Source organism: Corvus kubaryi, unplaced genomic scaffold, assembly GCF_017639235.1.
Source record: "Corvus kubaryi isolate FWS band 111438036 unplaced genomic scaffold, C.kubaryi_AGA036_p1.0 split1-37355, whole genome shotgun sequence".
NCBI classification, from domain to species: Eukaryota; Metazoa; Chordata; class Aves; order Passeriformes; family Corvidae; genus Corvus; species Corvus kubaryi.
The window spans coordinates 2,868,231-2,894,944 of record NW_024582078.1 but is presented as its reverse complement, the minus strand read 5'-3'; the positions used below and the strand labels follow the sequence as shown (position 1 = coordinate 2,894,944).

At 56.3% G+C, this 26,714-nt stretch overlaps 1 protein-coding gene and 1 long non-coding RNA gene across 11 annotated transcripts; one reads left to right on the top strand and one right to left on the bottom strand.

The window, feature by feature from the left end:
- Positions 1 to 2,502: 2,502 nt before the first annotated feature.
- SLC45A3 (solute carrier family 45 member 3) lies at positions 2,503 to 25,288 on the top strand. 10 transcript variants are annotated; one of them, XM_042013592.1, is made up of 8 exons: positions 2,503 to 2,593; positions 3,126 to 3,226; positions 13,863 to 14,168; positions 15,382 to 15,506; positions 17,496 to 17,892; positions 18,102 to 18,923; positions 20,378 to 20,643; positions 22,156 to 25,288. In XM_042013592.1, exons 5-8 carry the CDS (start codon positions 17,745 to 17,747, stop codon positions 22,621 to 22,623), a joined length of 1,704 nt encoding a protein of 567 aa, XP_041869526.1. In that variant the 5' UTR covers positions 2,503 to 2,593; positions 3,126 to 3,226; positions 13,863 to 14,168; positions 15,382 to 15,506; positions 17,496 to 17,744; the 3' UTR covers positions 22,624 to 25,288. The 10 variants fall into 10 exon arrangements, with proteins under 10 accessions (XP_041869526.1, XP_041869525.1, XP_041869524.1 ...); XM_042013591.1 differs by having other exon boundaries at positions 16,211 to 17,892; XM_042013590.1 differs by having other exon boundaries at positions 16,135 to 17,892.
- LOC121657695 lies at positions 25,180 to 26,703 on the bottom strand. Its single transcript, XR_006013692.1, has 2 exons — positions 26,521 to 26,703; positions 25,180 to 26,090 (listed from the first exon to the last, which is right to left on the bottom strand). It is a non-coding gene; the product is annotated as an uncharacterized LOC121657695 (long non-coding RNA).
- Between the last annotated feature and the right edge of the window lie 11 nt (positions 26,704 to 26,714).

Sequence of the window (26,714 nt, the reverse complement as noted above, 5' to 3'; positions counted from 1 at the left end):
GAGCTGGAATTTCAAGGGATTATTGCCACAAAGATTTGTTTATCAACAAGGTGCCAAGTGCTGGTCAGAGCGTGGGTCAGTGGTGCTGTCACTGCTTAACACAGGGAAAATGAAATGAGGGATGGGAAGGCTCCCAGGCAAAAGGGACAGGACAAGGGGAAACGGCCTCAGAGGTTGGACATCGGCAGGAATTTCCTCGTGGTAAGGATGGTCAGGCCGTGGAACGGCGCAGGGAGGTTTGGAGTGCCCATCCCTGGAGGTGTCACCTGGATGTGGCGCTCAGTGCTCTGGGCTGGGCATTGGGCACAGCTTGGATTTGGTGACCCTGGGGGGATTTTCCCACCTGAATAATCGTGTGACCCACAGCAAACCCTGTGTCTCCGAGAGATTCCGGTCTTCTGTATTGGTGTGACCTAAAAAACGTTCATTTATCTCATGACTTTTGAGAGAAACGAGGCTTTCTGTGACCTCCCTCCCCACGTCCTGGTGGTGGTGCAGATGACCCTGGAGCTGTTGCTCCCTCTCTGGCCTGTGCCACCCTCTCAGGGACATCCAGGAACATCCAGCACCACCACAGGCTGTAATTTCTGCCTCCAAACTGCCTCAACCAACATCAGCCAGTGACTCAGAGCCTGGAATAGAAGATAGGAAACTGAAATTCATGCTGCTTCTCTGACCACTGCAGTGCCCAGCTCCATGTGGGCACAAGGTTTGGGAATCCACCTAGGGAGAGTCATTTGCTCCAGAGCTAAAGAGGGAGGAAAAGAGAAAAAAACCCAGCACTAATGGCTATTTAATTGCTTGTGAACTTCTCTTGACTGAAAAACAGGGGCAGCTCTCCCCACCCAAATTTGGAACCTGGCCCTTCCCCAGCTGAAGTCATAGCCCAGCTCTCCAGCACTTTTTGTTGGGTTTGGGGTTTTTTGTTACTGAGTTCCTATCTGCAGCTGGACTGCCAAAAATGCCTTTTTTTCCCCCCAGGAAACAGCGGTGTTGCTTCTCCTCGTCAGCCACCCCAGCGAGCGAGTTCTCATCAGCTCAAGTGACAGCAAATGCAGGTGCTCCTCTGCTTTTTTCTGTGCAGGGCGAGTCCTTCCAGCAAACTTTGGGAGGGAACAGCTGTTTGCAGTGAAAATGCCGCTATCCCGCTGACCCAAGCTGAAATGTGATGTGGAAATGGGATTTTTGACCTTGAGAGCTACAAAGTTGCTCAAAGGAGGGACCCTGTGAAGATTAAAAATAACTAATCTTTGCAATGCTTCTGTAGCTGACAGAGCTGCGTGAATTCGCTGCAAAACAAAGGGCCAAAGCTTTAAATAGCACAAAGTAGCACAAGGCTTTTGGTGACTTTTTGAAGTCTTCAGCTGAAGAACTGGCCCGAGCATTCGCAAACATTCATTTAGGAACAGCTGGTGTTCTCAGCTGCATTCTTGTCTCATTTTTCCTCTCCTCTGCTCGTTTTGTTCGCACACACACACAAAAATAAGATACTTGTTGCTGCAGATGTTTAGGGAATGTTCTGTTGGAGGGTTCTCATCTCGAGGGCTGTGGGGATGAATAGGACATTGATTTTTCCTCAATTTAGGGTTCTGTTCAGCCCCTGTTTTTCACGTTGGGTGCTGATACGATGTCTAGATCTCTCTCTCTATAAATGTATATATTTTGTGTTCCTCTCCCTCGCACGCCACGAGAGATTAAGCACTCATCCACCACGAGTAATGTCCAGGGCCAGGTCACAAACTTCCCATAGCAGGGGCCCTATTTGCATCCAAACCAGACCATTACAGGGAACCACCAGCTCAGAAAACCCAAACAAACCCAGAAACTGCTCGTGCTGCGGGTAATGCTCCGGCGGGAAGGGGGGAAAGAGAAAGGGATGAGAGAAAGGGGGATTTTCCTAAAGAAAGGCCGGGTATTTGGGGTGAATGGTCCTGCAGGACAGAGCCGCTGCTGGGGCTGCTGGGGCTGACGGCAGCGGTGGGAGCTCGGCTGCGGGAACGGGGCGGAGGGAAAGGAGCTGCGGGGGTTGAGGATGCGGGGAACGGCGCTGCTCTCTCGGAGGGGACTGCAGGGAACGGGGCTGCGGTGCCGGAGGGGCTTTGGCCTCAGGGATGTGGGGAACGAGGCTGTTGTCCTGGCGGGGCTGAGGGGAGCGGGGATGCGCGGATGGGGCTGTTCTTCCACCGAGAGGGGCTGCGGGGATCGGGAGTGCGGGAACGGGGGCTGTTCTCCCAACGCAGGGTGCGGGAGCGGGGCTGTTGTACCGGAGGGGTTTGGCCTCAGGGATGCGGGGAACGGGCTTGTTCTCCAGCGAGGGCTGCGGGAACGGGGCTGTTGTCCCTGCGGGGCTGCGGGAATGGGATTGTTCTTCCAGGGAAGGCTGCGGGATCGGGGCTGTTCTCCCTTGCGGGGGCCGCGGGGATGCTCCGCCGGCGGAACTCGGTGGCCCGCGGGGCGCGGGGGGTGGCCCGGGGCGGCCGGGGGGGCTCGGGGCGCTCCGCCCGCGGCAGCGCATGCTCCCTGCCGGGAGAACCTGCCCTTTTAAACGGCGGCGGAGGCGCGGGCGCCGGGCTGAGCCCCGGCCGCCGCTGAGGTACGGCTGGGCACGGGAATGGGGCTGGGCACGGGAATGGGGCTGGGCACGGGAATGGGGCTGGGCACGGGAATGGGCACGGGGCTGGACCGGGCCGGGGGCGCGGGGGGGATGCGGCTGCCCCGGGATGCCGCTGGTCGTGCCGGGATGCGGCTCCCGCTGCCCCTCCTGGGGAGCTCCCCGGGGGGTTCCGAGGGGGTCGGGGGCTTTGTGGGGTCACACCGCACTTGGACTGGCAGGCGGCACCGAGCGCTGCCCGCCGGGTCCGGCCGGGACGGGGGCGCTGCCCGGAGCGGCAGCAGCAGGAGGAGGAGGAGGAGGAGGAGGAGGAGGAGGAGGAGGAGGAGGAGGAAGCGCTCCGGGTTTGATGCTCCTGCGCTGGAGCTGCTGCGGGAAAACAAAAACCCCTCGCGCGTCGGGAAGCGGAGCAGGAGTGGCCGCAGGTGGGGCTGTGGGAGGGTCTCCTGCCCTGCCCGAGCCCCGGGACAGAGCCGTGTGCCCGGGGTGCTTCCCAAACTTCTCATTCTTGCAGGGACAGCCGCGGTGACCGCGTCGGTTTAAAGATTTCTGAACGGGCAGAGAGGTCGGGAAGCGGGATGGACTCCCAGAAATCCTGAAGACTTGCAGGGACAGGTCAGTGAATCCTTAGAATCCAAGCGAGGCAGCACCTGGCAAAGGGGAGTTTTCATTACGCCTGGTTGTAGGCTCTGCTTGGGTTCGCTGCCTCCCCTCCAGCTCAGGGGGATCCGCTGCCTCAGCAGCGGTCCCTAAATGCAATGGGGATAATTCCAGGGGTTCCTGACTTCGGCAGGACTCGAGATTTTGGTGGTAAAATGCTGTAGTAGTTTATGATAAACATAAACTACCAGACTCATTTGTCTTCCCATGGATGACAGCTTCAGGAGGAAGGGAAAAGCACTAAAATAAACGTTCTCATTTTATGCTGGTGATGGCCAGACCGGGCAAGATGCTTGATTTCCATTTTTATGTTTCAAACAAACTAACAAACAAAAAATTGGATGGGATACAGATCAGGAACAGCTTTCCTGCTGCTCACCTGGACCTGTGAGACTCGTGAGCAGCACAGAGACAGTGGCCAGGCTCAAAATCCCATTTTTGCCCTGTCCTGGTTCTCGATGTGGTTCAGGAGAGCAGCCTTTACGTGTGTAACATGAGAATAACTTGGAATTTATAGAAATAGAACCTGAGGAAGAACTTCAAAAGTACCCAAATGACCTGGGCACTGAAGTCATGCAGGCACTCCTGAAAAACGTGTACCAGCCTTGAAAGCTTCTCTATTATTCACCCCACCTGCAATTTTCTTTCTTTCTTTCTTTCTTTTTTTTTTTTTTTTCTTCTTTTCAATGTGTGATGCTACCTGGACTTTCTGGCATCATCCAGAGCTCCTTCCCCTTGTGGGGAGTGGCACCGGAGGCAGATTGCCAACCCTGGGATCCCAGGCAGTGCCTAAAACCCTGGATTTTATTACCTCAGAACATCGTGGAAGCCAAGAGCGTTTGACTTATGGGATTTGGGGGGGGGGAGGGGGGGTGCGAAATAAAAAGGATTAGAAATTTGATATGGATAACAAGAATCTCCAGAATTAATAGCAAATTAAATCAGAGCTTTACAGGGGATGTAAATCCCTGTATTTCAGGGTATAAACCGGTGTTGGGATTTAGGGAGGAAATTCTCCTTGCTCTGGGGATATCCCCCTCCAGCCCAGAGCTGTGCAGTGACCGCTGTGGGTGCTGTGTCCTCTCAATGAGGTCCCAGCTACAGCACCCGAGCCTCCAGGTGTTCCCCAGCATCGGGAGGCTGCTGGAAGGTTGTGGCCGTGCAGAACCAGCACCATGCCGTGAGTGAAGCAGTTTCACAGCTCATCACCCCTGGAGTAAAGCAATTGTAGGTGCCTCAAGGTGCTCCAGACAAACTCCACCAGCGGCATCATTTTGAAGGAGCAAAACCGGTTTTTATCAGCAGATTTTTTGTCCATACCCATGGTGGGAGAGGCTGGAATCACTGGCCTGATCCCCCAGTTAAAAAATACAGCCCTGGGTGCACTTTATCTTCCCCAGAGTCCCTAGGAAATGATGTTTAGCATAAACTCTTGGTAACCTTTTCCCCAAACTGTTTATTTCGCTGGAGCACTCAAGTGGCAGGGCTGGGGAGGGGAGGAGGGGCTTTTGGTTTTTCCTCCCTGAGTTTCATCTCTCTTCTCTTCAGCTGAAGCCTCGGCACGGGGCTCCGGGTGGTGGCTGGGCTCGTGTGGCTGATGGCACTGGGAGTGCAGGCTCTCAGAAATTAAAAAAATCACCTTAGTGCTGTGCTCAGGGTCTCTCTTCCTCCTCTGCTTTACTCCCCTCAGAGTTTTACCCTGCTTTTGTCACAGTGGGGATGGCTGAGCTCTCCAGAGGAGCTCTGAGAGGTGTGAGTGGTGTTTGTGTTTATCCCCAAGGAGTGGCTGCTGTGGGGCTGCTTTAGGTGCTCTTTAATGTGTTGCTGTCTCTTCCCTGCTGGGGCAACATCAAAGCAACGCTTGACCTGCTGGGTGAAAGTTGGGGAGGTTCGTGATGGATTCGAGGTGAAAGTTGAGGAGGTTTGTGATGGATTTGAGGTGAAATTTGGGGAGGTTTGTGATGGATTCGAGGCTCTGAGGGAGCCAGGAGGGAAAGCAGCAGAGGGGTGGGAGGTGGTGCTTGGGGTGAGCAGGGAATTGCAGGTGTAAAGCCGTGTTAGGAGCAGGGGGGATGGAGAGGGAGACACAGAAACCCAAAATGGGCTGGATTTCCTCTGTTTGGAAATAATTCCCTCAGGTGATGGTGCCCTGTGGCTCCTGGAGCAGCAGCCAGCCTAGGACAGCTCCTGGTAGCTAAAACTCAGCCCAAACAGCTAAAACTCAGCCCAAACAGCTAAAACTCAGCCCAAACAGCCACCCTGGCACGTCTCATGACCTCTCAGCCGTGCTCAGCTCATGATTGAGGCTGAGAGTGGAGCAAGGGAGTCATGAGAAGCTCGTGAGCAGCTGTCAGCTCTTCTCAGTGCTGGTGTCTTGGTTTCTGATTGCTTCATATCAGACATCCAGACTGTCCATGGGAGAACAGGGACCCCCTGGCTCGGCTGGGAAAGGGGTTGGAGACCCTCAGGGAGGAATCCTGCCTGTTAAGGAGCAGGGGCAAGTTTTAAAGCCATCCCTGCAAGGCAGTCAGGCATGGATCTGCACAATCTTGCGCCCACCATAAAGAAAAGAACAGGAAAACAGTAAACGACAGGATTATTTTAACAGTTCTGTGCCCCAGTGTTCAGTTATCTGAGATTGCTGATGCCGAAAGCCCAGCCTGTTCCTCGTGCTGCTGTTGCTCCTCGCTGCTGGAAGGGGCTGGTCCTGTGTCACGGAGCTGCAGAAGTTGCTGATGTGCCCAACCCGCTGAGCTGCCGAGCTGCTTGTTCAGAAAACAAAGCTCAGTGGAACTCTGGGGCCACCATCTCGTTCTTGTTTGTCTGCGTGGTGTTCCTTGGAGGTCCCCCTAATTTGTGCCCTTCCTCCTTGTTTTCATACCCTAAAATGTCGGTTCCTCTCGCCGTTCCCAAATATTTGCTTAACATTTTGCCAGCCTGCAGAAGAGAAGAAACAGACCCCCGTGAATATTGTCTGGCAAAATAAGGGCAGCGATGGAGGAATGTGGTCCCAAAGGCTCCTTTGTCTCGGGGCTGGAGGCGGCTGGAACACACACAGCAAGGAGCAGGTGCCTGATTTGCAGCTCTGAACCGTTTTTCTTCCTCTCCGTGGCTACACGAGCTAAAAGAAAGTGCTCTTAGCCCACATCCCAAGGACTGGCCCCGTCCTTCATCCAGGGAAGCCTGGTGGGTTGTTGATCTGGGGATTTCAGAGCCAGCTCTTGGTGACTTGCAGATGGATTCTCATCATTGCCAGGGCTGGAATGCTCAGGAGGTTTAAGGATGGCCTCTGGCAAAGCAGTGAGGTTTATTTGAAAATAGCGACTTAAAACGATGCCGGGCGCTGGGGTTGGTTTGTGAGGTGTAAAAATTTTTCCCTTCAATCAAGGGAGCTGCTTTTTGGGGGTTTTTTCCACCTTTGTTTTGTTGGGAGCTGAAGTTCTCCGTGGTGGTTTGTCTGCAGGAGCTGGGACTTCAGGAAAAGCAGAAGTATAATGAGTGCAGTGACTCAAATCCGTGCGGGTTGTCAGCACTCAGAGGACATGAATGTTCTCGCAGAGCAGGCTGGAGCCAGCTCCAGGAATAACGTGCACAGAGTTGTGGGCAACACTGAAATCCTGCTTTAGATTTATGGCTTGAGACTTTGGGTGAAATGGGGCGTGCGAAAAAAATCCCTGGATCACACTTTCCCTTCCCGAACATTAGGAGTGAATCCTGCTGGGCTCTGACCTGCTGCATGAAGAAGCTGAGGTGAGGATCAGACCTCAGCTCTGATGCTGTTTCGCATCCTAATTGCCTGTTCTTAATTTGGGGTTAATGGGCAGAACTGGCTCTGGGGTGAGGTTTGAAGTGTGACCAAACCCCTCCAGCTTGACTGGACCTTGGGAGTGATTTCCCCCCATGATGGTGATTTTGTGCCTTTCCTATCAGCAGTGCTCAGTCTGGGAATGTTGGGCTGGATCTGCCCCTGGAGAAGGATCTGCCACTGCTCCAGGGTGTTTTCCTGTTCGTTCCCCTCTCCCAGGGCTGTGGGGGTCACTTCAGTCAGGAGAGGAGCTACCCAAAGTGATCTTTTGGTCATCTCCAGGCCCTGAGCTGACACTGAGTGTCCTGTCAGTGCTCTCCCTGTGATCCCTGCGCTACCTCGCTCTGGATTCTGGCATAAATGACCAAATTCTCCCTTCGGAGCTGTGCAGAGAGAATAAAGGATTGTTGTGGTCACGGGGCGAGCGCTTCCTTGGAGGTCTGTGGCGGCTCATAAATCCAGAGAGCTGGAGCACAAAGGGACAAGGAGGTGACAGTGGCAGCGGGCTGTGGTGCCAGGTACTGGCTCGTGGCGTGACAGGGGAGGGCTTTGTGTGGCCGCTGCTGCTGCCGGGCTCCAGAGGTGCGCTCGGGAATGTTGGTGACAAACGATTCCTGTGCGCCAGGGGCGGCGGGAGCAGCTGGAGCGGCGCTGGAACAAAAGGCTGCTGTGCCCCGGCCAAGGCCGACTGAGCAATTAATGGGCCTGGAAGGGCGGCTTTTCATGGGAATTGACTGAAGCCGGGTCTAGGAGAGAGGCTGGGCGCAGTCTGGAGAGGGGTCTGAGCGTGCAAATCAAAAGGAGAGCGCAGGAATTGCACGGGGGGATAACTGGAGGGAAGGAAGGAAGGAAGGAAGGAAGGAAGGACGGACGGACACTTCCCAGCTATTAAATCTTTCTAGCCCATGGATATTGTTTCAGGGGAAATTCCTGCAGCCTCAGAGCCTGAGATCCCTCCATTCAGGCTGGAGAATGTGCTGTTGGGAGCAGTCCTGCGGCAGCCCCGGGGAAGATGATTCAACAGGGCCTCTTTCATCCCTGATTTCTTCGAACAGGCTGCACTTGTGCTGCCCCCAGATCCATCGCTGCCTGTGGCCCATGCTGCTAGCAGAGGATGAGCCTTTTGGGCACGGCTCCCTCGGGGTGCCAGGCCAGCCAGCGCACGCTGGTGGCACAGCCAGGATGGCCCGGGAGGTGCTGGGCACCAGCCCTTTGCCAGCTCTCGCCCGAGGTGCCCTGGCTGTGTGCCCGAGGCAGCCCAGAGCACGCTGCAGGAATATCAGAGGTCTCTCTGCTTCCTTTGTGGCTCTCTGAACTTCACCCCAGCAAATAATGGCAAGGGGGAGCCCGGTGTGGAGAGAAAACCCTGCCCCTGCTCGAGTTCTCGATGCACAAGCTTCCATTCCAGGGTTTTTAGCAGCAAGCACGGAGTAATTCCAGCTCTCACAGCACTTTCCTGCCTGTCCCTTCTGTGCCCTGTGCCACAAAACCCCTGCTCAGAGGGCTCTGTGAAATCCAGGCAGCTTTGAAGTTGAACCCTGTGCCTGATTAGTAAAAAGCTAATAATTTAGGGCTGAAGTTCTTTCCAGGGCTCAAAATAGAAGTGAGGTTCCTGTTTGGGTGGGGAGTGAGGGGGTGGTAAAAATGCCTCACTCCATTCGCCTCCTGGAGAAATGGCAGCTTTGAGCCTTGGTTTTGGTTTTTTTTTGTTTTTTAAAGTGGAAAATGTCCCTTCCAGATATTCCTTGCTGCTCTGCTTTTTGGGTGAATGTTAAATCCCTGCATGTTTGGAGTCTGCACCCCGTTAAACTGATAGTGAGAATGGGGAAAGGAAAAAGGCTTCTTAAGTTCCCCATCAAGACCTTCCAGTGAAACTTATCTGCCTTACAAAACAAAAATCTGATTGCTCCTTATCTTTGCAATTACCGGGCAGAAATAAAATCGTGGAATCTCCTGTTTTCAGACCCAGGCCTCATGGCTGGTCTGCCACGATAAGGAGAAGTCTCCCTGTGCTCCAGCAGTGATCTGAGGGCCCTCATTAACCCCGAGGGGCTGATGTGCTGCAGGCAGGAGGCAGAGCTTGGGCAGCTTTTGCTGCCCCAGGCATGTAAAACTGCTTTTTTTTACAGCTCTGATCTGTGGGTTTTGCCTTAAAACACCCCAGAAAACTCCCATTATTCCCTGCCCACCTCCCCCTGTGGCAGAGGGTGCTGGCCTGGGCTGGTGTGGCAGAAAGTGCCTTGGGATGTCGGCATAAACCCCCTGCAGGGCCAGAGGGGGACTGGGAGGGCGGAAATGGGTGGGGGGACAACGAATCTTAGAGCAACTCTCGGTTTAAAATATTTAGAGAGTTTTACTTCATTCCCTCCTTTCTGCACGTTCCCACTGCCCATTCCCGTGCCAGGGACACCAGGGGGGTGTTCTGAGCTCTGGGCACACCCTGGCTGTGAGTGACGGGGCTCAGCGCTCCCAGCTGTCCCGGGGCTATTCCTCACCTTGCAAAGGCTCTTTTGTCTCGTTCAAAGCCATGACCTCATTTTACAGACAGAAAACAGAGAGGGAGAAACCCCCCCCAACCTGCCAGGGGAGGTCAGAGGGCTGGCTGAGGGATCTGTTAGCATCCCACTTCTCCGGCAGGGACACAAATAACCGGGATTGCGGAGCAGAAAATTGCCATGAAGGGATGGCCGAAGGACCGTGTGATTACAGAAGGGCCCGCTGGTTCTGTGTTTGTGTCCACGGCTCCCGGTGTCTCCTCTGAGCAACAGCTCGAGGTCACGCTCCCAAAACTTCCAGCCAGAGGGGCTCTGGAAGTTGTGTGCCTGTTGCTTTCCGAGGATGTGTGCAGTTTGGATTGTTCCCTTTTTTCCTGAGGAGCAGGCTCCTGGCAAAACCAGGGATGGCTGGAGTTCAGTGTTGGGTGCTGGTGGCTCCTGCTGGGGTGAAACTTGTCTGACCCCTGTGTGGGCACAGTTTGGGATCATGGACACCCCTCATCCCTCCTAGAGCTCCACAGTTTGTTCCTGCACTGCTCCAGCTGATCCCAGCCCAGGGCTGGATTTGCAGCCTTGTGTCCAGCCTTGGCCTTTGCTCTGGCCTCTGGTTTTTGCTCGGACACCAGAACTGTCTTACCCACGCCAAAGCCAGTCCCGAGACTCCGCTGGCCCCATGACTGTCACAGCTTTCCAGATAAAGCCAGAAATGATGGGGTAGAAATGCTGGAGCTGCCTGGAAGCCACGGAGGAGCTGGAGCTGACTTGCCGAGGGGTCAGATGTCCCCTCACGCAGCATTTCTGCTCCAGCTGCAAGCAAGAAGCTGCAGTTTCACTTCCCATTTTCCCAGCCCTGTGAGCAGACACAGCAGAGCAGTGAGGGCTTCTGGCTCCCCATCTCCTCCCTGGGACAGATGGGGAAATAATTCTCTTTCACTCAGCACTGGTGGTTGTAACTCAGGCGTTGTGTGTCACTGTGTCCAGTCTGAGCTGGCTGCTGTGGCTGCGGTGGCACAGCCACGTGGGTGCTCTGTGTGCCACCAGCACCGGTTTGCTCTTCTCTTTCCCAGTTCCAGTTTGTTGGGGTAAGCACTTCGTGATCCCTGTTTCACTGAGAGTTTTCTCCAGAAGATTGCAGCAATGCAAACCCAGGAAATCCCATGTGCTTGCTCAGGCAGGGCTGGTGGAGAGGGAGGATTCATCCCTCCAAGCAGGGTGGTGACGAGCAGCACAGAAGTTCCTGTGAAGTTTAGGGAGCTGCAGTGGAAGGAAAAGCAGATTCCAAGTGTTCCCAGGATTTTGGTGAGTGTGGTTTGGCTTTGCTTTGCCTGTAGGGTCACTGGTGGAGATGCCCTGAGCCCTGGACAGTCCTGTTGTTCATGGTGGGGGTTCTGTGAGGGTTTTGAGGGCCTGTCCAGTCCCAGGGCTCTGGGGACAGCGAGGACAGAGGGTGACAGTGCTGGACCCCAGCTGGATTCCCTGCAGGAGCGGTTTGGATGCTCCCCCATGACTGCAGACCTTTGCAAGCCTCACCTCTGCTGAGGACGCATCCATGGGGCCATCGGGGCACAGCAAACCCATCCCAGAGCCCCGGATTCCCTCTCAGTGGGTAACTGGGATGTCCAGCCGGCCTTACTGGGCTGGATCTGCTGCAGGGTCCCGAGTGTGGGGGGGTCTGAGCCACCTGTTGGCATTGCAGCCGTGGGGAGGCCGCTGCCCTTTTTAAGTGTCCGTCTCTTTTTCCTTGCTCCTCACTTCCCGGGATTCCCTTTACAACCAGCCCATTGTGCTGTGGGCTCCAGCAGCTGGGTGGAGTGTTTCAGGCTCAAGTGTAATTTCAGTGCCTTTAAAAGCTTTTGGAGGGCTTTTTATTTTTTTTTTTTTCTGGCTTTTTTTTTTCCCCTGAAGAGGACAGCAACGCCAACAAGGGATAATTTGATGGATTACTCTGCGGGGCTGAGGGGCTCTCCTTAATCCCCTTTGTGGGGCTGTTTGAGGAGACGCGGAGCAGAAGCCCCCAGCCCCAGGCAGAGAAAAGGCAGCTCAGCAGGGTGGGTTTTACACTCTGACACATAAATACAGGCCCTGGTCATGTGCTGCCGGATATAATCTGTGCTCGTCCCCACGCCGAGGAGAAGGGGGCACCTGGAGGGGGCTTATTTTTTCCCCCTTTCTAGTTCAATTTACATTTTGATTCTTCTGCTAAAAAAAATAATAAGTGGAGAAGAAAGGCCAGCAGAGAGGTTGATTTGGATCAAGTGCCAGGGGTGATGGGCACAGTCTTTAAACAGCAGAAACGAGTGAAAAGCAGAAGCAGATCATCTCATTTCCCCTCCCGCTCCGGAACGGGGGCTCCTCTCATGAATAAAAGCGAGAGCTTGGGTCGTGCAGCAGCAAAACAAAGCTGTGGCTCTGCCGTGGAGCCAGCCAAGCTTGTCTGGAGGTCTGGAGCTGCCTGCAGCAGACCTGACGCCGGCTCAGGGGAGCGTGACCAGGAGGGCTGAGGCTCTCGGGGCTGAAATGCTGCTGCTCTTGGCTGCGTTGAGGAGTTTGGGAGGATTTGCTTGATGAAGTTTGGTGAGGAGATGCCAGTCCTGAGTGGGTAGAACGCTGCCAGACCCCGCTGTGCACCAGCACCAGTCCCAGTGTGGTTCCTTCAGCCCAGGCTGGAGATCTCTCTGCAGCTGAGCTCAGCTTTACTGGGGCTTTTCACCCCATCACCACTGACTTGAACTCATCTTTTGGGTGCCCCTGATGAGGTGAGGGTCATCCCACCAGCCCTGGCCCCTGCTGGCTGCAGGACTCAGGGTGCCCAGCTCCAGTGTGTGTGCCCGACTCCTGGCCGTGCTCCCGGCGTGGATGTCCCGGGCATCCCAAGGGCGAAGCCCAGCCAAGAGCTGCTGGCACGTGCTGGCACTGCCGTGGCCCTGGGCTCGTGTCTGTCCCTCAGAGAGCTCCACAAGTGTCAGTGTGGCCTCTGCTGAGTCAGTGACCCCGTTAGTCAGACAGGCGGTTCCTGTTTGGAGCAGGAGGAGGCCTGGCTGGAACTGGCCACTCTTTGCTGCTTTATCTTCTGCTGGGAGAAAGGCTCCTGGCAGGAGCAATTCCTTGGCCAGGGAAGGAGCAGACTGTGGGACAGGAGCCTGGGGTTCTGCTCTGGGTGATGGTCGTGGTGTGGGATGAGGTTAAAGCATCCCTGGAGTTGTTGGCGCAGCTCCTGAGAGGAGCGTGAGGTACCAGGGCGAAGGGCAGGCAGGACAGAGCTGTCTCCACCCTGGCACACATCCTCTCTGGGCTGCCCATTCCCAAATGGAGGTGCCCTCGGCCGTGTGTCTGTGCCAGGGATCCCTCTGTGCCTCAGGAGCCCAAAAAGGCTTGGACAGCTTGGGATTTTAGCCCTGGAAGCAGCAGGATCCTGTTGTGGGTGCTGCAGTGCAGAGGTTCCAGCGAGGCAGGAGGGAACCAGCCCCAGTCCCGAAAAAATCCAAGGGTCTCCCTGTGTGGAAGTCGGAGTTGTCATGGATTGATCGATCCTGCCTGCTGGACACTGCCCTGTGGGATGAGGGAGGGAATCCCAAATCCCCCGGGGCTCCCGGCTCTTCCTTCTTCTCCCCGGAGGGGATTTCCAGCGGCTGCTGCTCTTTCCTTAAGAATGGAGCCCCGGGGCTCAAAGGAAACGCGGGGTTAATTCCGAGAGCCCAAATCAATCGCCCTTCTCCCCTCCCTCCGTGAGCGCTCCCCTCTCCCCGCGCTGTGAATGGGGTCAAGGAGATTTGGGAGGGGAGGGGGGCCGGGGAGGGGGTCAGGAGAGGTCAGGTGAGTTTCCATTCCATCCCGAGGAGCTGCCAGAGCTATTCTCCATGGTGCGTTTCCCATTCAGCGCCGCTGAATGGACACTGATAGCTGTGAAAGGCCCCGGCGGCTCCCTGAGCTCTTTCCTCCCCTCCCCGTGCTCTCTCCCACCCTTTCTTCCAAAGGGCTTCCAGGGAATTCGTAACGTTCATCAAGAGCCCCTTGGAAGGTTGGAAATGTAACTCTGGGGTTGTGAATGGGAACCCCCTGTCCTCCCCTCTCTCTGGGCATCAAACCTGCCCTGGGGAGGGAGGGGGAGTGAGGGTCTGGATCACCTGGGGGCTGCTGGGCTGGAGCGGCCCCACCTGAGCTCAGGGATTTCCTTTCCTAAGGGAATAAGGCAGCCCTGACAGGTCAGAAATAATTAATAATAAAATCATCAGATGGTTTGGGTTGGAAGAGATCTTAAGTCTCATTTTTTTCCACTTCTCTGCTATGGCAGGGATACCTTCCACCACCCCAGGTTGCTCCAGCCTGGCCTTGGACACTTCCAGGGATGGGGCAGCCACAGCTGCTCTGGGCAACCCATTCCAGTGCCTCAGCATCCTCACCTTGAATCAGATTCTCTGCTGTCTGACCGCTGCTGTTTGTTGAACTGTGGAGGAGGTGTACAACCACTACAGACCAAAGCCTACAACCACATTTAACATCGTCTCTTGGCCCCTCTGCACCCCCGGGAGAGACTGGAAAGATTATGGAGTAGCAGGACATGGATTCTTCCAGGAATAAATGAGTTTTTCTCTGCCAAGTGAGTACCCCTGCATTTTATTTTTAAAATCACCAGCCCTCACTCTTCACTCTGAGCACTGCTGAGATGTGATTTCTTCTAAGATCCTGTGCTGGGAAGGTTTAGGAGATTGGGATGAGGAGAGACTTCTTTCAGTCTTTGTGTGTGTCCATCAGTGCCCTGCACATCATCCACCTTTCCCAGGTGTTTTGGGGTTGTTTTTTCCTAAAACCTTCCCTGGCTTCATCCCCTCCTCTCCTCTCCTTTGTCCAGCAACGCTCTGCTCCTGCCCTGGACCCGCCCTCCTACCTGGCTGCCAGGTGAGGCAGCCTCTGGGAGTTGATCTGCTGTTTCTCTGCAGGGAAAGGGGAGGAAAAGTTGGGTTTGTGAAGCAGAAACCCGTGGGTTTGGAGATGGTTTGGTTTTCCTTAGGGAGGGAGAAGGAAGAGCAGCAGTTGATGTCCCATGGCACGCCAGCCCGGGGAGCAGCTGTGGGAAAGCCCCACATGTGGCTCCCTTCTGCTGCTGCTGAGAGCAAGGAACCTCACAGGGCACAGCCTCGGGTGTCCCTTTCTGTTTCTGACCCTTGTCACCATGCTCCGTGAGGAGGGAAGGACAAATTCTGCCCCTGTTGTGGGAATTTGGGGAAACCGAGGCCAGAGGGTGAGAAGTGCCAGTGTCACCTGGACCGGCCGCCCCCGTGGGGCTGTGAAAGGTCTCCGAAATCCCTCTGGGATGGGCAGGGCGCTGCCAGCTCCCCTGGCTGAGGTGTAACTGCTGCTGTTCCACCAGGATCTCCCAGCTCCGGGATGGATTTTCTTGGCTCCTTCCACGCCAGAGCCAAAGCAGTCCTGCATAGTCCAGAGGATAAATCCTCCTGGGAAAGATTGGATTAGCGGGTTCAGGGAAGGGTGTTTGGTCTTGCTGCTGCTGGGGCTGTTACTCAGGGCCAGCCTGTCACCTGCAAAGCTGCAGGGACACCTTGTTTGCTTTAAAAAGAAAATACCTACCCCACATCCTCCATGTGCTGGAGCACCAGCAGATCAGCGAGGGGACGGTGATAACCGTGAATATCAGGGGGTTTTTTTGGGCAGAATTCAGGTGCGAGCCCAGAGCTGGGGTTCCCTCAGGGCAGCACTGTGTGAGGGGGTGCCCAGCAGTGTTTGCCCAGCCCTCAGCGAGGGGCCCGGCCACAGGAGTGGTGTGGTGTTAATAACGCCACTGTTATCAGCAGAAAGGGAGGGCCCTGAAACCAAACCTGTGCTCGTTCCACCTCTGCTGCCCTGCAAACACCGGAGCAGCTTTTGCTGAGCGCTGTGTGCCCGGGCTGGGCTGCAGGGAGCACCTGCCAGGGACGAGGTGAGTCCTGGCTCCCTGAGCCTCCCAAATCTCCCTTTCCCACTCCTTGTCTTCCCAGATCAGGGGATTTTCCTACTCAGCACAGGGGGTGTCTTTCCCCGTCTCTATTCTGTGGGAAAGAATAAAGGAGTAATTGATGGGTATTGGGATAAAATTCAGCTCAAACAGGAATTTCATTATCTGCTGCAACTGTATCCACAGCTTTATGGCTGCTGAGACTTCCCGTCTCTGGCTGTTCATGATTATTTTTTCTGGGTTTATTTTCTCGTTAAAGCCCTCTGAGGGTGTGGAGGGGGCAGAGACAGGTCTGTTCCTACCGGCAGATAAGAAATCCAGCTCTGCCTCCAAACTGGAATGCTCAGGCAGATGGACACATCCCTGCTGCCTCCCCTGCCTGTGCCATAGCAGTAAAAGGGAAGAAAACCATTTTTAATCTTGATGTTTGGAGTTTATTTTGGGATAACTCCCCCTGTCTGAGCTCTCCAGACCCCGGACTGCAGCAGCCAGTGGACATTCCGCCTCCCTCTGAGGTCTCACTCAGAGCACTGGTGGCTCGGTTAATTTCGCCTCATGTCTCTGGGAACGGCACCCGAGTTCGTGCTGCTGGAGCTGAAATTCCTTATCCCAGGGCTGGGATCCAGCTGGGCACCCCTCCTAACCGAGCCAGGCTGACACATCCTGTGGCTAACCCACATCTGAGCAAGGTGGGCGCTGCCCCCGGCGCTTCCCTGCAGATCCAGGCACTGAAGGGATGCTCAGCCCGGCTGGGGCTGCCGAGGGCTCCTTTGAAGCCGGCTCTGGTGATTAAAGCCAACCCGCTGCCGTTCCCTCTCTGTTTGCTGTTTGACCTTGGGCGAGGCGTTTAAACGTTCGCGTCGTTGAAAGGAAGATCTTCTGTGACAGCTGAGGTCTGGGTGAGTGCGGAGGGGGAAGGTGAAGGGTCCCAGAAGGGGAATAATCGGTGTTTATTGAGTGTCGCTGGCAGCCTGGCAGCTCAGGAGTGGCTTCTCCGCTGCAACAAGAGGCAGGGAGTGATGCCTGAGCCTCATCCCCACCCTGCCGGCTTCCTCCAGCCACCCTCTGGTGGGTTATCAGCTGATGGCGAGACGGGGCGAGAGAGAGAAGTGACAGAAGCTGTCCCGTCTGTAGCTGCCTGCAAGCACCTGGGCAGTGGTGGAGGCCAGGCAGGGCTCTGTGAAGTCCCGGAGCACTCGTGTCACCAGGCCACCTCCCCGAGGTGTTCTCAGCAAAGTTTGCTGGGCTGGGTTCTGGGGACCTGGGAGGGTTTCTGTCGTTTGGGACTGAGAGGCCTCTGCTCCCTCCTGCCCTGGCTGCTCAGCCCCTGTGCTGAGCCGGTGGCCTCTCCCCTCCGGAGAAGCCGGAGAGAAGGGAGCAGTTACAGGGCAAATAAATGACTCAGTCTAATGAGTAAGGTAATTACCAGTCGCTGTTAGATGAGGCTAAAGTGGGTCAGGTTTGTTTGTGAAACTCCACGGAGGCACCATCTGTTCTCCCTGCCCCATCCCGGGGGCTGGAGATGGGATTTGGGTGAAATTGCCTCCCCGGGAACCTGTGGGACACCAGGGGGGATGTCCTGGGCATCAGGCAGGGGCGTGGTGGGCTCTGGAGATGACCCCGTGTGGCTGCAGGCGCTCCCCTGATCCTTGGAGGGGGCTCTTCATTGATCTCCGTGGGAGAGGAGACCCCAAATCCTTTGTGTCTCTGCCATCTGTAAGAGGTGGCTGGACAGGACAGAGAGGTCATCAATCCTCGAGGGCAGGATTGGGTTTTGCAAACCCTCTCTCACCTGTCACAAACCCTTGGGGACAAACCTGGCACTGATGCAGTTTTTATCCTTCAACCTGCCCCTCTCCCAGACCCTCCCCGGCCTGTTGGGATGGGGACTGTCCCTTTCAAGCAGCGACACATCTGTGTGGTCCCTGGCTTCACCCCTGGCCCTGCTGTGTTTAACGCTCTCTCTGCCCACAGACCACAGCCGCTGAGCAGGAGGAGAAGCCTGGAGTGGGATCCCTGCCTGGACTCTCCCCATCTTGCAGTAAGAGGAAAAGACAGTTCCTTCACCGTTGATAAAATGGGAAGCAGCATCTCCTCACCAGCCCGGGAAGGGAAGCTCCACTCCTTGCCTGGGGAGCATCCCTGGGAGCTCTGCAGCTGGCAGGACACAGCCCTGTGCCACTGAGGGGTCGGGGCAGCGTGGCTCGGGGGGCTGGGGACAGCATGTCCTTCCAGAGCCGCCGGACCCAGCTGCTGCTGGTCAACTCGCTGACCTTCGGGCTGGAGGTGTGCCTGGCCGCCGGCATCACCTACGTGCCACCGCTGCTGCTGGAAGTGGGCGTGGAGGAGAAGTTCATGACCATGGTTTTGGGTAGGTAGCTTTTGTCACCTCTTTTGAGGTGGTTTTTTTTTAACCTTTTGAGTCCGGCGGGTGGGGGAGAGTTGTCTCTGCAGGGCTGTGTGGAGGATGGGGCTGTGACCCACTGAAACCTCCCAAATTCACGAAACATCCCTTTTTAGAGTGCACACGGACCAGCTCTGTCCCTGTAACACCCCCCCTGCCTTCCGTCTCTTTCCCAGGGATAGGCCCCGTCCTTGGGCTGGTTTTTGTGCCACTGATCGGCTCAGCCAGCGACCACTGGCACAGCAGCTACGGCCGGAGGAGACCGTTCATGTGGGTGCTGTGCCTGGGAGTGCTGCTGAGCCTCTTCGTCATCCCCCACGCCAGCAGCCTGGCCAGCCTGTGTGCCCTCAACCCCCGGCCTCTGGAGATCGCCTTCCTCATCCTGGGCATCGGCCTGCTGGATTTCTGCGGCCAGGTGTGCTTCACGCCGCTGGAGGCCCTGCTCTCCGACCTCTTCCAGGAGCCGGACAACTGCCGCCAGGCCTTCTCCATGTACGCCTTCATGATCAGCCTGGGGGGCTGCATCGGCTACCTGCTGCCAGCCATCGACTGGGCCTTCCTAGCCCCCTACCTGGGCGGGCAGGAGAGCTGCCTCTTCAGCCTGCTGGCCGTCATCTTCCTCGGCTGTGTGCTGGCCACGCTCTTCGTCACAGAGGAGGCCGCCCAGGGGGATATCCTGGATCGGCCAGCGCTCAAGGACACGTCCCCAAAGCCGTCCCTGTCGTGCTGCTGCTGCCAGCTGGCCCGGGGCTCCTGCCTGCTGCAGGCCAGGCACGTGCTGCAGGCTCTGAGGAACCTGTGTGCGCTGCTGCCGCGGCTGCACGGCCTCTACTGCCGCATCCCCAGGGTCATCCGGCGCCTGTTCGTGGCCGAGCTCTGCAGCTGGATGGCTCTCATGACTTTCATGCTGTTCTACACGGACTTTGTTGGGGAAGGGCTGTACCACGGCGTGCCCAGGGCCAAGCCGGGCACGGAGGCCAGGCGCCACTACGATGAAGGTGAGAAGCGAGGCGGGTGTTCCTTCGGACAGGAGGGTTTAGTGCGAGCTCAGCTCTGCTGGTAATGCAAGAAAAAAAGCTACAGCAAACTTGGCTTTCTGCAGATGGGTCAGGAAAGAACATTTTCCCATGGCTCCCAGAGCGTGGCACGGGGGACCAGGTTGGGAAACACCCCCTGGTTCTTCCCTGCGCTGATCTGGCAAGGCAGCCCTGGCCCAGGGCTGGGTGGTTGAGTGGCAGAAGGGTCTGGCAGGGTGCACACGGAGCGGGATGGGGCTGGCTCTGTCTGCAGGCTCTGCTGGCTGCTGCCAGCTCCTTGCACTGCTCTTCCCCCCTTTTTGAACAAGGGGTGAGGGTGCTCCCCATGTCTTGGAGAGCAGGGATTGGGAAGGCAGGCCATGTTCTGTAGCAGTGAGATGGGATTTGCTGCTTCTTCCCTGCGTGCTGCTGGGAGATTCCCATCTCCCAGATGTTTCTGGGAGCCCTCCAGCAGCTTTCCCAGGTCTCAGCCCCCTCTCCAGTGCTTCAGTGCTGATCACAAGCCTGTAGATGCCACATCCCCACCCCAGGACACTGCTCCAGCAGCACTTCACCTCCTCACGGGTGTTACCTGCTGTCCCATTTTGGCTGTTGCGTTGGTTCCCTGCCCAACCACTCTTTTCCTCTCCCTAATCCAAATCTTTTATTCTGGAGGCACCTTCCTGGCCCTCCTCCTGCAGTTTTCCACTCGGAGGGCCCTGCAGCACACTGCCCCTTTGTGCTGGGTGTCTGTTTAACTTAGAGGCAGCTTAATTATTGTTTAACACTTGCACTGTTTAGCTGCCAGCAGGTCAGCCCTGCATTGTGCTGGCTGTCATAGAAACATGTGTTGAGTAATGATCCCCGCTCCAAAGAGTTAATGGTTTTAATTCCCTGAAATCAGGGCGATCTTTGCAAAAGGGTAAAGTCCGGATTGCTACCGGATACTGCAGTTCAGAGCATGTTCTGTACTTTACCTTGGCTTAAGCACAATTCCTGCTTCCCTTTGTTCTGCTGCTGGCTTTGGCATCAGATAACAGCCGATCCTGCTTCAGCAGCAGGTGATGCGTCCTGGGGCAAGAGCAGGAGGAAGGGGCAGACAATGATTTCCAAAGACAAGGATGGCATTTGGGTTCCCATCTCCAGCTAGACTGGGGTGCGCACGGTGGAGGGAGGGGGCTGGAGGGTGGCTGGTGCAGTCCTGGGATTTGTTGGGTGATGCTGCTCTGCTCCCTGAGCCAGCCCAGGCTGGCAGGGTTTGTGCCTCACTGTCTTTTTTGAAGTTTGGGACTGACAGAGAGGGAAAGATGTTTCAGGGTTTGGGAGTGAAGGAGAGGGAAGGACATTTTTGGGGTCTGGGACTGAGGGAAGGATTTTTGGCTGTGTGAATCCCAGGGGCAGCCAGGGCAGTGCCCATCACCCCTCTCCACCCGCAGGTGTCCGGATGGGCAGCTTGGGCCTCTTCCTGCAGTGCATCACCTCCATCTTCTTCTCGACAATCATGGACCGGCTGGTGAAGCACTTTGGGACGCGGGCAGTGTACCTGGCCAGCGTGGTGTTCTTCCCCGGGGCCGCCTTTGTCATGTGCCTGTCCCACAGCGTCACCGTGGTCACCATCTCCGCTGCCCTGACGGGATTCACCTTCTCTGCCCTCCAGATCCTGCCCTACACACTGGCATCCCTCTACCACCACGACAAGCAGGTAGGGATCTGCTGCAGGGAGCTGAGGGCAGCCTGGCCTTGCATATTTTTAGGTTTTTCCCATATTTTAGGGAAACTGGTCTGGTTTAGTTATCCCTGTGTGAATTCTGCAGGTCTGCCAGCCTGAGGGGGTCCAAAACTCAAGGATTTTCAGTCCTCACAGGTCCTGCTTTCCAGTTTTCGTCCTCAGCACCAAGATCAGTAAAATGCAAACTGAAGCTCTTCCTATTCCCTCAGCTCCAAGGAAAATAAACCTTGTGAAACTTGTGACACCAGCACAAAAGCTCGTAACCCTGTCCCACAGATGTTATCCTTGTGGAGAAGTCCTAGGAGGTTCCTGAGCTGCACACTGGATCAATGGGAGTTTCTCTTGTGCTGCAAATGCAGAATTAATTTGTGGTTTGAGAGCAGCTCTTTCATCCCAAGGGCAGTGGTTGGCTGTGCCATGGAGTAAGTAGGAGTTGTTACCACAGGCATCCAGATGTTCCCATTGAACAAATCCTTCGGAACAACCCATCCCAAATGGCACCAGGAATCCTGTCAGAGTAGGGGGGTGAGGGAATGTTCAGCTTGGCAAGGGCTCCAGCCTGGCTGGGATCTCCCGTGGATGTTTCATCAATGGAATGAAACCCAAACTCCACAGGCTGGGGATGGGAAGGCCACATTCCCAACGCTGTGCCGGAGGCTCGACAGGGAAAGGCTGGGAGTGCAATCAGGGAGAGCACAGCTGGCTTTGGTCTCTCGTGCCCATGGCCTGTTGGTGTGAACAAATGCTCTGTGGGAATGCTCCAGAGACCTCACAGCTTGAGCGGAGTGAGGCAAAAAAGGGTGAGAAGGAAAAGATTTTGGTCGCTCCTGCCCCCTTTTCCTGGCTGGAGCAAGACTTTGGGCAGGCAGATGAAGCAACTCAGTTGAGGTTTGTTGCAGAGCTGAGAAAAGAGCCCTTCCCTGAGTTCCCAGGGCTGTTGTGTCCCAGCTGGTGTCGCTTTGAAGCATCCCAGATGAGAAGTGGCCGCTTGTCCCGGGCTCTGGGCTGATCCTTTGTGCAGGCAGGGTTGGGATTCCCAGTCACCCACCCCACAAACACCAAACGCTGCTGTTCGCACTGCCCTGGCTGCCTGACACCCCACAGGGGACTCTGGCCCTTCACTCCTGCCCTGCCTCGGCTGATGCCAGCATGGGCTGAGCCCAGGTTCCTCTGGCACCCACTGAGGAGGTGACAGCCCAGGGCTCAGCACGAAATGTCCCCAGGTTGGCTTCGGGCTGCTGAGCCCCAGAGCCTGAGCACAGCCAAGGCCCCGCTTGGCCGGGTTCCCCCAGTGAGTCAGGGCTGCTTTGGATCCTGTGCCAGTGGGGAAGAGCCAGCCTGGCTCCCAGAGCTCATCTCACGTGGGCCAGGCTCAGGCTTGGCACTCCCCTGAACACACACAAAGCTCATTTTGCTCTCCTGCCCAAAAACAAGGCCCCCTCAGAGTCCCAGCTCCTTCCTCACACACCTCCCTCCTTCCCACAGGTATTTCTGCATAAGTACAAGAGGAAAGAGGAGGAAGACGCCGCTCTCCTGGACAAGAAATCGGCCTTCACCAAAGGGCTGCTCTCCAGCCAGAAGCTGCCTTACCAGAATGGCCACACTGGGAGCCTCTTCTCCTCCTCCTCCTCCTCCTCCTCCCCGTCCTCCCCTGCAGCCGTGTCCAGCTCCGCTCTGTGCGTCAGCTCCTCCTGCGACGTCTCCCTCCGGATCATGGTGGGAGAGCCAGAGCCGGGGGCTCCTGGCCGAGGGATCTGCCTGGACCTGGCCATCCTGGACAGCGCTTTCCTCCTCTCTCAGGTCGTGCCCTCCCTCTTCATGGGCTCCATCGTCCAGTTCACCCAGTCGGTCACTGCCTACATGGTGTCAGCTGCTGGATTCGGACTGGTTGCCATCTACTTCGCAACCAAAGTTGTCTTTGACAAGGGTGACATGGCCAAGTACTCTTTGTGACAGCAGGGCAGCCACGTGGGTGGCAGCACGTGGCAGAACCAGCTGTGTGTGTGCCCACGGGGCCGCTTGTGGGGCACCTCGTGTGGCACCGGCTGTCCCCGAGCGGCTGCTGTCGCCCTGGGGGTGGCTCTGGGGCTGGGGGCAGCACGGAGTTAATCTCAGGTGTAAATAAGAGGCTTTGGGGCGTTGTCCTGCGGGCCTGAAGTGCTTTCCAAAGGTGCCTTTAGCAGAGGGAAGCACGGCACAGCAGCACCAAAGGGGTTGCACGGGGAGGGGAAAAGGGAATCGGAATTTCCCTCTGATAACGGGTTCGTGTTCCTGAGCAGGAGCAGCACAGGAGGGGATAAATCACTGGCTCTCCTCCATCTCCAGCTGTGCCCTCTCCCCCTGCTTGTTGTAGTTTTACCCAACTTCTTGAGCAATACTTCAGCAAATGGGACGCTGGGAGGAGATTTTCTGGGAAAAAAAAGCATTGGGGTGGCGAAGGTTTGGCTGTGGGGCCGAGGGGGTGCCCGGGTGTGCACCCACATTTCTGCCCTTCTGTCCTTCCCCACCTTGATCCAAAACCATCCGGGAGAAAAGTCACTGTGCCTTGTTTTGGAAAAACAAGGAACATCCCATTAGGACCAGTTCCAGAGGGTGACTTCACCTTTACCTGTGTACCAGGTTGCATCAGATAGAGAGAGGACTTCTGAGCTTTTATTTTTCCTTTTAATGATTGTTTTTAGCTCTCTTCACACAGTTCCCAGTAACTCTGACCTCTCGCTCCTCACCTCAGTGCCTCGGCCTGCGTTTGCTCTCTCCCCTCATGGATCCTGTTGTGCCTCTCCTGCACATGGCCCCTAAAAGATGCTGCCACACACCAGGGAAATCTGTTCCCAGAGGGGTTTTCAGTCCTGTGGCAGTGAAGTAGAGCAGGAAGAGCTCTCCTGGAAGGCCCGGGGGAGTTGCTGATGAGTTAAACTCAGACCTGGAGCTGGTCACTGCCTGTGGCTGTTTGGGCTGCCTTAAAATGTTTTTTTTTTTCCAGTCAGTAGTCCAGATTCTCACTGAGGCAGAGCAAACCCCTGTTAGAGTGAGGCAAAGCACCTCTTGCTGCCCTAACCCAGGGCCCAAACCCTCCTGGGATGTCCAGGTTGTTTTGGCTCCCGGCTCTGAGTCACTTCCCGCTGGCAGCAGAGCACGAGTCCCCCTGGCCAGTCCCACTCCCTGTCTGCAGTGGCCCAGCTGGGACAAATCTGCTGCTGGCAGATTCCAACCACTCCAAGAACTCCCCACGCACCAGGGAGGAGCTGAGGTGCTGGCCCCCAGTCAGGAGTGATCCAAAGTGCGTGGAGGAGAGGCTGGATGGGTGCTGCGAGCACGCACGGAACCCCAGCAGCCCTCGACTCTGCCTGTGCTAAACGAGCTGTTTGTCACTAATTTTTTTGTGGAGGTGTGTGGGCAGCCAGATGCACATGTGAGGTTGGGCTGAAGGGTGAAACGTTGCTATTTTGGCAGAGTTTTGTCAGCCCGTTCCTTGGCAGGGAGGCCGGGTGACTCCCCTGCTGTCTGAGCCGGGCCCTCAAAGGGCTGCTCAGCGCTCGAATCGTCCCTTTCCCGTCAGGGGTCACTGTTTTTGTTTTAGTTCTTCTCAAATTATAGGCCTGCCAGCCTCCCTTTCCCACAGCAGGGTCAGCGTGCTGACATGCAGCTGTTTTGGGGACGGATTTGGCAGTGGCTTAACCACTTCCAGAAACGTTTTTGGGCTCCGGACTTCCTACCCCGGGCTCTGTCCACTGCTGGCTGCAGCAGGAAGGATTTGAGACAAAATCTTATTGCCAGAGGTTGGGTGTCTGTGAAGAAATGCTCCCCTGACCCAAGGCTGAAAACCCCTTTATTTTTCTTACGTAAATGTGGGGAGCTTTCCCTGCACAGAGGCTGCTCTGATGCTGCAGTGCTTTTGATAATTTAAGTGCCTAAAGTGCTTCCACACTGAGCTCCAGGTGGAGGGATTTGGTGGGAAAGGCCTTAAATTTGTCACTGCAAACCCCGAGGTGATAAAGCAGAGGGGCAGAGGGGTGCAAGCTGGGGTTTATAACAGGGGATCAGGGCAAGGGAGCAGGAGAAGAGGAAATCCTTACAAAATTGGCTTTTTTGGCTTCTTCTAAGAACAGTTGCTGTGTCAGGATCACATGTAAGACCAGCAAGGGATGTTCTAGTCTGGGTGAGAGCATCCCTCACCTGCTGTTAGTCATACTCCCTGTGTGACCACAGATTTTTCTCTAGGATTTGGTTCTGTCTGAGCACAGGTTTGGGTACGAGCTCCTCAGGTTTGGGTACGAGCTCCTCAGAGCTGGTGAGCAGGAGCTTTTCCCTTCCCGGTATGAGGTGTTCTCCTGACAGATGACTCCTGCCTCACCTTTCTTTTGGCGAGCTGGGAGTTTGGAGTGTGGAGGAGTGGGAGCGTAACTGAGGCTGTTGTGAATCCCTCGGACAGGGAAGGATCGGGGGGTGGATGGATGGATGCTGGTTTTCCTTTTGAGGTCACATCCTGCCCGTGAGACGTTCGTGTTCTATTTATTCGGTAGAGTGAATATTTTGTATACGACGCGAGAGGAAGGCTTTTATTACAAATTTTTATGGAAAAAAGCGGGGGGGAATAAAAGGTGTGGAAACGGGAAAAGCGCCGCGTGTGCGCCGGGCCGGCCGCGGGGGGGCGCCACCACCGCGCGGGGAGGGGCGGGGCCAACGAGGGAGGGGCGTGGCCAAGGGCTGACGAACACGGGGGCGTGGCCAGTGAAAGAGGGGTGGGCATGGGGGGCGTGGTTAGAGCAGGGGCGTGGCCAGTGGATGAGGGCGTGGGGGCGTGGTTAGAACAGGGGGCGTGGCCTGGGATCACTTTGGGGCGTGGCCAGTGAATGAGGGGTGGGCGTGGGGGCGTGGTTAGGGTAGGGGGCGCGGCCTGGGATCACTTTGGGGCGGGGCCAGTTACTGGGTGGGGCATGGGTGGGGTCGGAGGGCGGAGCTTAAAATGGGGCGGAGTCATTGGGCGTGGCCAGGGACAAAGGGGAGGGACGGCAGTGAGGTCAGTGACAGGCGGGTGTGGCCACAGGGCGGGGTTAAGGTTTTATGGGTGGGGACATGGGCGGGGAAATCGGCGTGCTGGGCGAGGTCTGGGTGTGGCAATGAGCGTGGCCAGGAGGGCTCCGCGTCGCGGTATCCCGGCTCCGAGCGCCACCGGTGTCCCCGGGACAAGGGACGGGCTCTTCCCCGCGGCCGTGGAGCCGCACAGCCGCTCCTTTTTCTCCCAAAAAAAGCTCCGATCCTCTCGCTCCACCGGGCGCGGTGCAAACTCCGAGCAGGAGCCGCTCCCGGCTGCTGTCCCCGGGAATTCTGCGACACGCTGTAAATCAAAGCCCTCCGTCACTGAACCATCAGAGCCGGGAGCACCTGAGGATTCTGAGGAGCTGAAACCTTCCCAATCTCTGCAAGGCCATCAATAAATATTATTAGTTATTATCGATACCTACCTGATGCGTGTTATCAGCAGTGATGTTAAGGACTGCGAGGCTGTGACATGGGGTCGGTGACACACAGGGACACAGCAGCGCTCAGGGAACAGCCACGGGCCTCCCTTTCTGTGCACCTTCGCTGGTGGAGGTTTTTTTTGAGGCTTTTCTTTCATTTTGTTTTGGATTTTATAAATGTGAAGCCTTCCCCTGGCCCAGGTCTTTTGTTCAGACCCAAAATCTCACGCTTCTCCCCAAGCAGAGGAACTCGGTGTGGTTTGGTGGCCCAAAGCCACCCTCAGGGACCCCCTTAGGGACCCCCAAAGCCACGACAAGGACAGACCTCACTCCTTGTCCCAGCAGCAGCATCCGAGCGCTACGGCCCTGCCCAAAACCTCCCGCACACCTGGATCCACCTGGATCCACCTGGATTCCAGCGGCACCCGCTGCTGCCGCGACGTGCCGGGACTCGCCTCCTTTTCCTGGAACGCTGCAGCGACCTGGACCGCTTCCAGTGTAAACGAGCAGCGAGAGGAAACAGCGGCGGGGTCGCGGGATCTCCTCCGGGAGCTGCTCCAGCAGCCGCGCACGGACCGAGCC